Source organism: Cnephaeus nilssonii (assembly GCF_951640355.1).
Source record: "Cnephaeus nilssonii genome assembly, chromosome: 18".
Classification (NCBI taxonomy): Eukaryota; Metazoa; Chordata; class Mammalia; order Chiroptera; family Vespertilionidae; genus Cnephaeus; species Cnephaeus nilssonii.
Window position 1 is genome coordinate 30,225,619 of NC_137089.1, and position 11,749 is coordinate 30,237,367.

The 11,749-nt window shown below is 46.0% G+C and overlaps 1 protein-coding gene across 1 annotated transcript; it reads right to left on the minus strand.

Moving 5' to 3' along the window:
• Window positions 1-1,959: 1,959 nt before the first annotated feature.
• PENK (proenkephalin) lies at window positions 1,960-6,378 on the minus strand. The gene is made up of 4 exons (XM_079795908.1): window positions 6,300-6,378; window positions 6,158-6,214; window positions 5,552-5,692; window positions 1,960-2,862 (listed from the first exon to the last, which is right to left on the minus strand). The coding sequence occupies exons 3-4, from the start codon at window positions 5,687-5,689 to the stop codon at window positions 2,203-2,205; spliced, it is 798 nt and encodes a 265-aa protein (XP_079652034.1). The 5' UTR covers window positions 5,690-5,692; window positions 6,158-6,214; window positions 6,300-6,378; the 3' UTR covers window positions 1,960-2,202.
• Between the last annotated feature and the right edge of the window lie 5,371 nt (window positions 6,379-11,749).

An 11,749-nucleotide genomic window follows, 5' to 3' on the forward strand; every position in this document is an offset into this window, starting at 1 on the left:
ACATTTTACTCTTACTGTCTCCAATAAGGTTCTTATTTCCAAGGTTTAGGAATCCTTTGTCTTAGGGGAGAGAATTAAGTGACAGTTTTTGTTTTTTTTCAAAAGACTAGTCCATGTCTCTCAAATCTGAACTGCAGATGGATTTTGTCTGGTCCACGCTGTTTTATTTTTTACTTTTAGCATTTTACTTATTTATTTATTATTAAATTATTTTTAATTGCAGTTGAGAAATATTATGTTGGTTTCAAGTGTATAACATAGTGATTAGACATTTATATACCTGATGAAGTGATCACCCCAATAAGTCTAGAACCCCTCTGGCACCATACACAGTTATCACAATATTATTGACTATATTCCCTATGCTGTACTTTATATCCCCATGACTGTTTCTATAAATGGCAATTTGTATTGTACTTCTCAATCCCGTTCACCTTTTTCACCCATAACACTGTTTTAAATGGGATCCATGGGCAAGATTAAAACCTTGGTATTTTATCATGAAAATATAGGTTTCAGGTTTCTTTGGAAAAGTCTGGCATCAAGGGGCTGACAGTTCCAAGGGAAAAAATTGGCCAAGGCCGAATAGAGGCCTCATATCTCTGATGTGACCCAGCCCATCAGTCCTCATGCTTCTAACGCTGATCTCCAAGGGCCAGCTGCTAGTTGTCACCTTCTTTCTGGTCTGCTTCAAACACCCACATTACATGCACATCTTGTTCAAAAGGAGGGCTCTTTTCTGGTAGGAAAACTTGGTTTGCTAAGGATCAGGAAGATAGGTGTTGGTGGGGCTTTGTGAATGGGGGGACCCTTGCACTGATTAGAAGTTGGGTCTTCCAATAGCATGTGGCCACGTGGAGTCCTGGCCGGGTTGGGCTGCTCAGGACAGCGGAGCTGCCTCTTCAGAATGGAGCAGGTGGGCTTGCAGGGCTGGACTGCAGAGCAGAGACTCTGCCTCTGTTTTTCTCCGCTGCTAAACCCTGATTTTTGGGGAAAGACCACAAAGGAGAGGATGGGTAGGGCCCTGGATAAAAGACTTAGTGGTTAGTTTAGCTGTAGGTAGTTTCAATTAGAAAAAGGGGGGGGGGGGGAATGTTATATATTTTTTGTACCTGAATGTTGTTCTCTGTGGTTTAATTCATATGAAATACTCATAAGCTCTTTGTATGATGACAATCTGCCTTATAAAACATCCATAATACCTTTCCCAGGGACCCTTCACTAAATCTATTCATTCATTACTTTATTCATTCAGCAGATATTGGAGTACCCACTGTGGTTGTGGTGGAGGGGTGAATAATAGTGAACGATACATGGTTTCTAGTTTTTCCAATTCTTGGTAGTGATGTGGATGAGCAATAGGGAATTAGAGTGAGAAAGACATTGTTTGGGAGCAAGAAGTTTGGGCTCTTAATTCTCTTTCTATCCTTCAACTGCTGGGGAAGCTTGCACCAACTACTTAACCTTTCTGGTCTTCACTGTCATTCAAATGGGGCTAAATTATCTTTAATTTTTTATTAACTTCTAAAATACTTAGCTGAAGAAAAGAGACATACACATCTGGATGTTAATGCAGATTTTCTTATATATGAGGGCATAGCTAGTTTCTTTTTTAGGCTTTGGTTTTCTTCACGCATCCAATTTCCAGAAATGAGAGTGGAAATACATTTTATTTTGCTCTAATGTGTTTACTCATCTAAGATCACATACATAAGAAATTAAATGAAAACTGTTTTGCAGCCACCCTTGTAGGAAGAGAAGGAGGCCAGTGACGACTCTCGAAAGCAGATGGTTTCACTGTCTCTGCGTTTAAGATTTACTGTTGAAACCCAAAGGTGAATGAGGACCTTGGAGAAGAAGAGACTTGCAAGCGGGTTCTGCATTCAGGATAATGGGTTTATTATATCCACAAACAAGTAAGCATTTATTGGTGTTTTGTCAAAAATAATGGACAAGGTGACAAAAAAAACTCTTTTAGCATGAAAACAAGACAGCTGCAACAGACCAATACCGAGCTTACAGGCTCTCAAAAGATCACAGAACCTGAAAAGAGAGCTTTCAGGTCGTGTAGTTATTCAGACAACCAAGTCAGCTATATAACGCAGGCAACGCATGGCAACAGAACACGATTAGCAAGGCCGTGTCTCACTGGGGGATAGAGGAAGGCTTGCTGGGGCCTGGGGTCGCTGATGGGAAAGGGCACTAAAACCTCATAAACCCTCCATATCTTTTCTCCATTTCAGGAACTTCTTTGGAGTAACTTTCTCCTTCTTCGTTGGAGGGCAGAGAATCGGCGAAGCGCTTCAGGAAGCCCCCGTACCTTTTCTGGTAGTCCATCCACCACTCGGGGCGGCCCACTCTTCTCATGAAGCCCCCGTACCGCTTCTGCAGCTCCTTGGCTTCATCTTCCAGTTGGGGGCTTCTCTTCAAGCCCCTCATGAAGCCTCCGTACCTCTTGCTCACTTCTTCATCACCGGCCTCTTGGTGGGGGCTGCTCTCCCGGTTGTCCCCGGTGCCCAGCAGCTCTTTCAGGGGGTCCAAGGAATTGCCCAGCGCGTCACCCTCGTCTGCATCCTTCTTCATGAAGCCTCCGTATCTCTTGGCGAGGGTCTCACCTCCATCGGCCTCCTCTTCTGGCTCCAGAGGAGAAAGCTCATCCGTTTTCTTCATGAAGCCTCCATACCTTTTCATGAAACCCCCGTACTTCTTGGCCAGCAAGTGGCTCTCCCCGGGCCGGCTGCTCTCTCTGAGGGCGCTGGTGCCCTCTGGAGGAAGCTCCAGCGTGGACAGCTGCAGCAGCTCCTTGCAGGCGTCCCAGGTTTTGAGAGAAGGCAGCTTCCCTTCACATTCCAGGGTGCAAGCCTGGGGAGAAGAATTCGATGTGAGAATTAAAAAAAGGCTTTTCTGATTTTGTGAAGTAAACAGGTTTGCGTGGACCACAATATGTTTTACTTCGAGATGAGCACTCCCATGATAATCTCCATTTTCTTATTAAAACTTTTCATCATACTCAACAGATAAAGCAAAGGGAAATGGATTTAGAAAAGTTGTGGAGAATGAATTGAAACAAATGAGAAATTTTCTTCGAATTTTAACAGGAGATTATATATATCGGGGCCATTTCAATACTGTAAAGGGTTTTTTTTTTCACCCAATTTTAACCTAGATTGACTGCCTGCACAATCTAATTTCACAGGATAAATTTTCACTATTGATTTCATTTCGTTTGAGCTTTTCCTAATCAAAAAGGAGAAATTTCTGTTTACCTAATTAGGGACATTATCCAAAAATTCCTTTTATCTTCTTGTCTTACATAAAATCAATACCAATGACATGAGGTTTGTTTACTTTCTTTTGTTAATACTTTACCTGGAATGGTATCCAATATTCCTGCAAACATTTTCAATCTTAGAAAAATAACCAATTTCAAAATAGGTTTGAAAAAAGACTTTCTAAAAATTCAATTTAAATCCTATGAATTATTTGGATTATGACATACTGATTTGGTGAAAGTAGAGGTTTTGCTTTTCTTCCCCCTGAATTGATTAAAACTGAGTTAATCATCTTGAACTAAATATTTGTAGTTATGAGATCCCATATAAAATTATACACATGCTAATGTTTATTCATATTACTTTTCTTAACATTTAGTTGCTGATGTATAGGAAAATGTGTATTAGTGCAACAAAATTCTTTAGGGTACATATTTAATCAACTTTTAATGACTGTTTTGTGTCTAAGAAAATTAAAAAAAAGATATAAAAAATCCTAAAGATGATCTGATTAAAGTGATCCTGTTTATTTTTATATCTGATTAAGAAATCAAAATGTTATTAAGAACTTAAGATGTTCAGATGTCAATATTTTCATTCTAAATATAATTTAAATGATTTCTTTACCAAAAATTAATGTTGAATATTTTATACACTATTACCAAAATCCTTTTAATGTTAGGATTTCTTCAAAAACAAATAATGATAATCAGAATAGCAGATTCATATTTTAAAAAGTAATGTGAATTTATATGCTCCTATATATGTCTATGCATTTTTTAATTATATTTATCCCACTCTGTGTTCTACGGTCAAGGTCATATTAGATGATAAATTCAATTTGGACATCAATCATTACATGCCTATGAATTTTTGCATCTGCCACAGTACCAAGCACGAGTGTCTTTCACGTGGTAGAAGGGCAATAAATATCTGTTATATTGATTTTACTACATGGTGTTGGTTAGGAAATCTCATTTCTCATATGTGTTTTTGCATCCAAGGTAAAACTCCATTACCACTGTAATTCTAACAACATAGTCATTGACAAAACCTTTTGTCAGAGATAAAACAACAACCCAAAATGTAAGCTCCCATACAAAACAAATCAGTTAAACCAAAAACAATTAGGAGAAAAAAAGATGGGTGAAGGTGTTTTCACCCCTATTTTGCCCCTATTTTTCTTGCAGTTTAACTATAGAGCCCCACTATGTGTCTTCTCTTTAAGGCCATGTTAGCACATGCACATATCAAAGGAAGTGAATCAGGTAATTCAAATGAAACAAACCTTTAACCTGAACTAGAAGCCTTGGATTTTGTGGAATATTTCCCTGAGATTCTTGTCCCTATTTTATGCATCTACATAGCAAAATGTCTTCGAAGGCTCCAGTGAGGAGCTTGACTCCTCGGATGAATACATGATTCTCTACTGAGCTGTTGAAGTCATCACAGAATTCCAACAAATTGAGGAGTGCAAATGGATCCCGGGGGAGCTGGTTAAAATGAAGCTGCCCGGGTCCCAAATCCGGAGATTTGGATCCGTAGAGCATCGTGGTGATTCAAGAGCACCTGGACTCTGATTAGAATTAAGAGCGCATTTGTCCTCAGCTCCACCCCCGCCCCAAGGCCCAGTGGAGTCCTTTATCTTTTCCTTGTTGCCACCTCTCTGGACACTGGCCACCTTGCCTGTGCCTTTTTTCACAGGCACATCAAACTGTTGTCTTAGTAGGTTTTACAAAAGCACATTCAAGACATGACAGCAGTTGAATTAGACCATCACTTGTACGTGAGACTGTCCCCAATTTCTTTCTCTTCTATGCTCTCCTCTCCCTTCCCCTTAGCTCTTTGAGGGTGAAGGGCTTGAGGGACCCCAGGGTAAGTGGGCTAGAGAAATGAAATACGTAAAAAGGCGACAAAAATGTCACTAATAAAAAAAGTTGACATTACCTGCAGGCAGGATGAGAGGATGGTGGTGTGTGGAAGGGTCCCTTAGTGGGATGGTAGGAGTTGGGGTGACTGAGCATCTTCCTGGGGACAGGTGAGGTGACCACGCAGTGCTCTCCAAGGTGCTGAAGAGAGCACATCGGGGCTCCCGTATCCCCCAGGTGAAAACACACTTGGTTTGTGTGGGGACATGGCCACCCTTAGCGGGCCCTAGGTAGTCGTGGGTCCCCGAAGCCGAGAGCTAGAGCGGGACCTGGGTCAGCGTTCAGGGGAACAGTCGAGATACCGAAGTCACCAGAGGCCGTGACCAATTCACCCACCGCGCTAACACTCACCAGCGGGTCGATGTCGGTCGGGCGCGCCAGGAGGTAGCTGCACGTGGCGCAATCCTGGCTGCATTCCGCCCGCACGGTCGCCAGGAGCCCGGGGCTGAGCGCCAGCAGCCAGGTGCAGAGTGTCAGGAACCGCGCCATGGGCTGCGGGGGAGGGAGAGAGGGACGCGAACTCCGAGCCTGCCCGAAAGCAAGCGGTTCCCTCGGAGAGACCCTCTCTAGTCCCAGCCGCGAGTTTGCGGGACTAGAGAGCAAGAGCTCCGAGGGACGTTCTGGCCTGGGACCCCGCCTGCCCGGCCGATGCGGTTTTGAGAGGCCCCGGGACGTCTCAGATGACCTCCCGGTGCCCAGGTTGGCACAGTCGCCCCGAGCCCGGGGCTGCGCTGAGCAGTTGGCTGACTGGGCGCATGCTGCTCCGGACAAGATTCTGCAGGGAAGAGCCAAGACCAAATGCTCGAGAGCGGGAGCCCGGGGAGGCGTGACTTTGACCTGGGTCACAAACAGGAAGACAGTGGGGAACCCCATGCAGAGAGACGCGGAATAAAACCCAGCAGGCAGACGGCCCCCATGGCGCGCGGCCAAGGAGCGCTCTGGGCCAAGTTCACTCACGTTGACGCTGTTCAGATGGCGCAGCTTGGTCGGAGAAGCGGAGTCCCAGCCGCGACACTAGAAGGGAGAGGAGAAGGCAGGTGTCAGGGGCAGGGGCCGCGGGGGAGAGGCGGCCGGGGGCGCGGGCAGGCTCCGGTCTCACCGTCGCGGAGGTCAGTGTCGCCTCGGGACCACGGGCTGGACTGCGGGTCTCAGAGCGCCTGCCTCGCCTCCCCTCGCTGTCCCCGGGCTGGCGGCGGCTGCAGCCACTTTATAATTAGCCCCCAACCGAAGGAGGTGAGCGCGCCCCAATCGCCGGCGGGCTGCAGCTGACGCAGGCCCTACGCCGCCCCCGCCGACGCCGTCGCGGGAGGGGTCCGTCCCGGCGGGAGGGCTCCCCCGGGGGGGAGGGGGCGGTGCGGGAGGGCGCTTGCGGCTCCCCTCACGGCCCGGTGACAAACTAAGGTAATTAGGAAATTTGGGAAGACAGCGGGATGAGATCAAGTCCCCGCAAGGACGGGCACTGGAATTGCACTCCCGGGGGTGCGGGCTCCAGGGAGAGCACCAAGGTGGGGCGTTAGGACTGGCAGAGGGACCGATTTTGATTTCTAGACTGCACTGGAGACCCGCCGCGCTAGGGAACCTGTCCCCCTTCTTTGCCTCCTCCTGGGGCGCCCTCGCCGCCGCGGTGGGCATTAAGCGCAGCCGTCCTCCTCTATCCACCTGTCTGTCCCTGCATTAGGCTCCGAGTTCCTTGTTGTAGCGTCTCACAGCGGCAGACGCACATAGTAGGTGCGCAGTTAATGGCTAAAGGAAGGAATGACGGGAACATTTCCGGGAATCTTAAAACCTCGGGACTGAGCTTTCCCCCTTTCGCGTTAGTGAGACCGCCTGCCAAGCGTGGACGCAGTAAAGCCTAACCTGGAACCGAGCACGTCAGGGAACAGGGAAAGTCATGCGTTCCTGCCACTGGAGGATGGAGGGGGGGGGGGGGGAGGGCCGCATTTACTCAGCTTCCCAGGCAGTCTTCCAAGTTGGGGACCGTTCACTGCCTCAAGTGCGGGGCCCGAGGTGTCCCTGTGAGAGTGTGACGAGTAAGAGGGGGTGCCGGGGCGGGTGTGATAACATCACGCCAGGATTGGAGTGTCCAGGGAGGGATGAGGGACACGGTACCCAGGGCATCCAGGGCCTGGGGCGCGCGCGCATCCTCTTGGCCTGGAGGGGCCCAGAGCCAACGGTGGAGGCGGGGTTGTCCACTGAGACCCGCTCCGCCACTTCCTAGCTCGAGGGAATATTGCCAAGAGGCAAGTTATTTATCTGGTCAGATCTCAGTTTTCCCACTTGGAAATAGGAACAAAGGCAATGTGCCGGAGATACATAAATGAAATAATGGATGAACACATTTAACTTTGTGCCTGGCACATAGCAAGCCCTAAAAATGTGTTACCAATAATCCGTCATCCATCTACCTTCCGGTTTGTCTATCATTTACCCATCATCCATCTGTTTATCCATCCATCCATCCATCCATCCATCCATCCATCCATCCATCCATCTTTGTATCTATCCATCCCTCCTGGCCCTGGAGAGAAACCACAGACAGTACCAGAGCCCAGACATAGAGAAAGGATCTCAGGGTTTTCCCAGCCAGAGCGCCCTCTGCAAAGGACTGACCAGGACTTCAACCTTCCCGGGGACCGGCTCGGGTCGCCCTGCATTTCTCATTTCGGTCGCTAGAGGGCAGCACTCTCCTGCGGAGGTTCGGGTGCGCCTGGGAAGGGGAGGACAGGAATCCGGGGTGGCCACGGAGCCCCAAAGGTGCACTGCCCGCCTTCCGGGAGGGAAAGCGGAGCGCGGAGGTGCGGCGGCAGAATGCCCGGCAGAGTCTAAGACATTTTGCCAGGAAAGCATAGTTTCCCCTTGGACATTTTTAAGCTCTTCACATCGGGGGCTGATGGTGTCCTCTCCAGCTACCTCCCGTCCCCAAAGGAAAGGAGAGCTGCATCTATAACGTCCCCCCGTCCGCCCCCCCCCTCGCCCCCCGCCGCCCCTTGCAAAGGCAGCCAAGTGCACTGCAGTACTCAGTAGTAACGGTGCACGAATAAATCCTGCCTAACGTGTAAGAAAACGTGCTCTCTCTGAGCACTGGCATACCTGGGATCACCTGAGAACTTGAAACACATAATCAATAATCAGGGCAAGAGGCTGAGACGTGTGTGTGTGTGTGTGTGTGTGTGTGTGTGTGTGTGTGAGAGAGAGAGAGAGAGAGAGAGAGAGAGAGAGAGAGAGAGAGACAAAAGGCTCCCTACGATCTTGGAAAAGGAGAAGCTTAAATGCTGAAAGGGGTCCGGGGAAAATTTATTTCCACCCTCGTGGCGAAAACAGAAGCTCTGACGGTCCAAGTGACATCCAAGTGACCGACCCAGACAGTGGCAGAACCGGGTCCCCCCGCACCTCCTCTCTGGCACCCACCCCAGGCCTGGCTTATTTCTGTTGGAACAATTAATGGTTGCTCTGAATTCGTTTCTATTGGTGAATCTGCATCTGTCTCAGGCTTTTTAAATGTCAGGGGAGAGAAAGGGAGGCTGTCTCCTAGGAGTAGTGCCCCAGCGCCGGCTCAGCTAATTGGGACGTAGTGGGTGCTGACTAAATGTGTGCTGGCTGACTGGCCCAAGGAACCGTGGTGGGCGGTCAAGCTTGTTGGCATCGCCTAATCAGTGACGGATGTCTTCCCATCACCGGCCTCAGTCTATCCTAGGGGCGAAAGGGCATACATTTTTGGGTTCATTTCTTTATATTTGAACGGTGGCTGTGCGTTGCAAGGGAGTTACCTTTTCTCGATCCTTTAAATACGTATTGAGAACAAATGGATTTTGCAATTACCTCCTGGGAAATAGCTGCTTTAGAAATGAGACTCAAAAAACGGGAAGGGAACCTTCTCCTAAAGCATTTAATCCAGAGAATTCTGAGTCCCAGGTCAGAATCAAGACCTTGCCTTCTTCTGATCCTAGGGGCCCAAACATGTCAGACGACAGGGATTTATTCCAGAGTCCAAGAAACGTGGCTTTTAAAGTCCCAGTGATAAGTGCTGTTTCATTCGTTCTTAGGTGTTCTGCGAGAGCGGTAGGAGGCATTTGAAAAGTCCTTCAGTGTTGTCTTTCTTCACCTCCAGGCTGGAAGATGCCTGAATTGAGTGCCTTTTAGGGGTCCATTCCTCTCCTCCCCGCTTCCTGCCACCCAAATACACACACTTTACTATGGAGCCCGATTTCCCTCTGCCCCACTCTCCCTAACACAGCAGTAGTGAGAACACAGCACTTCTGCAGTCTGGGGCTTGTGTAATGTTTCAGCATAAAAGCACCATGTTCTAAAATTTCCAATGTCTGGAGTCAGGCCAGAGGCAGGGCAAACTTGCCTGTTTTCAGTTACAATCTAAAGGGCGCACGTTGCCAGATATGATTCTGTGAGCTGGGGATGTTACCATGAAATATCACTTGATTCTTCTTTGAACTGGCCGAGAGCCCCCTAGCAGAGACTGGAAGTTGGTTGGAAGGAGAGGTTTTTATGGTGTGATAAATCCTCATTTTAAGCAAAGTTAGTGCTAGTACATTTTCACTCTCAAAATCCAGGCCACAAAATAAACCCTTTGAAAGAAAAAGTAACCCAGTACAAAGTTTTCTAAATGTGAGTTTGAATAATAAAATGTATAAATGGAGAGAGAAAGAGAGAGAGAGAGAGAGAGAGAGAGAGAGAGAGAGAGAGAGAGAGAGAGAGAGAGAGAGAAACAGGAAAATTAGCAGGAAAGGGAAACTAAACTGTATATCAAATGTATTGTTTATATACTATAAACTTAGAACTAAAATAGGGTTCCTCAATGTGGCCTCCCACTCTCAGGGGACAATAAATTTTAGTACTAAGCATAGGTAATTAGATCACCAATAAAGCAAGTTACAACATGACTCATTAGATTAAAAGAGGATAGAACTGAGGATCCAACCAAAATACAGATTATTCAGCAGCTTCACTTTTAAAAATGACTTTTGTAATTGCCTTGAAATAATTTAAAGCCATACCAGAGAACCAGGCATGTTAAAAAATTGTATTGCCCTGGCCCATGTGGTTCAGTCGGTTGGAGCATCGTCCCAGGCACCAAAGGGTCTCAGGTTCTATTCCAGGTCAGGGCGTATACCCAGGTTGTGGGTTTGATACCTGGTGGGGGTGTGTATGGAATGCAACCTCTTGATGTTTCTCTCTCCCTCTTCCTTCCTCTCTCTAGGATCAATGGAAAACATATCCTTGGGCGAGAATTAAAAAAAAAAAAATACCTCGGGCCTGACCAGGTGGCTCAGTTGGTTGAAGTATTTTCCCTGTAAGCCAAGGTTGTGGTTTTGATCCCCAGTCAGAGTACACACAAGAATCAACCAATGAATGCATAAATAATTGGAACAACAAATCTCTCTCTGTCGCGCCCCCCCCCCATTTTCCTCTTCCCTTCCTCTCTCTCTAAAATCAATAAAATAAAATAAAATAAAGTTATATTGCCTCTTTAGACTTGAACAATAACTTGACTGATTTTTTAAATTGTTTCCATAATCAAGTTCCCAATCCCCACCCATAGGACCTGCAGAGAAGGAAACATATTAATTGAGTGAATGAAAATATTCATTAAGGAAACAATTTCCACAACTGGGGCTACACTAGAAGTTCTAAACAGGTTTTGAGCAACAATAAGTCACTGGAGCAAATGTGGTGGCTCCAGGTTCTCAGCTTTTATAGGGGACTCCTCCGTATGTGCCTACAGCACAGAGCTTTTCAATAACGGATACTCAGCAAACTTGTTTTTACAAACTGTGCTCCTACTTGTAGCTATATCTTCCATAGCTCCCATGCTCATGGGATGGACTAAAAAAGTAAGAATGTTGTTAAAAACATTATATAGGGAATGAGCTAATCCTCCTCAGATAGCATTCACTTCTAACTCTAATTACTCTCTTTATGTCTATACTTTGTTGTGTATAGACATAGAGCCTAGACAAAAGTATTTCTTCATATGTATGAATCTTGTGAAAAACTAACAAAATGCAGTATTTTATGAGGGAAAACAATGATTTCAGTATTAAGAGTTTAGGAGAAGAAAATGATACTTTTAATTTCTGTTTCTCTATCAACTGAGTGTGTTCAGTTGGAAAGTTAATCTCTAAACCTCATTTTCCTCACCTGTACAATGGGGAAAATAAAAACAACCATATATAGATAATGTGTAGGTATTCAATTTATATTAACAACATTTTTATTGTGCTGTGTTAAACTTGATTTTCCAAGGCAAAATGATTTTTTCTCAGTTCTTGGATTGTCATATTCCTGGCCTCTTATATTTGGAGCTATGATTTGATTGCCTTAGTGGAGTGTTCAGATAATGAAAGCAAGTGAGTATTTTGATAATGGTTAAAGGAAACAGGCTATTTATCTACCTGCTCCAGTGCTCCAAATTAAACATTACAATGATAGACCAATTTATAATAACTGTAGGCAGCAAGCTATTTCACCAAAATGCAATAAGATACAGCCAGAAAAGAGGATTTCTAGATGGCACACAATCTTATCAATTGTTAT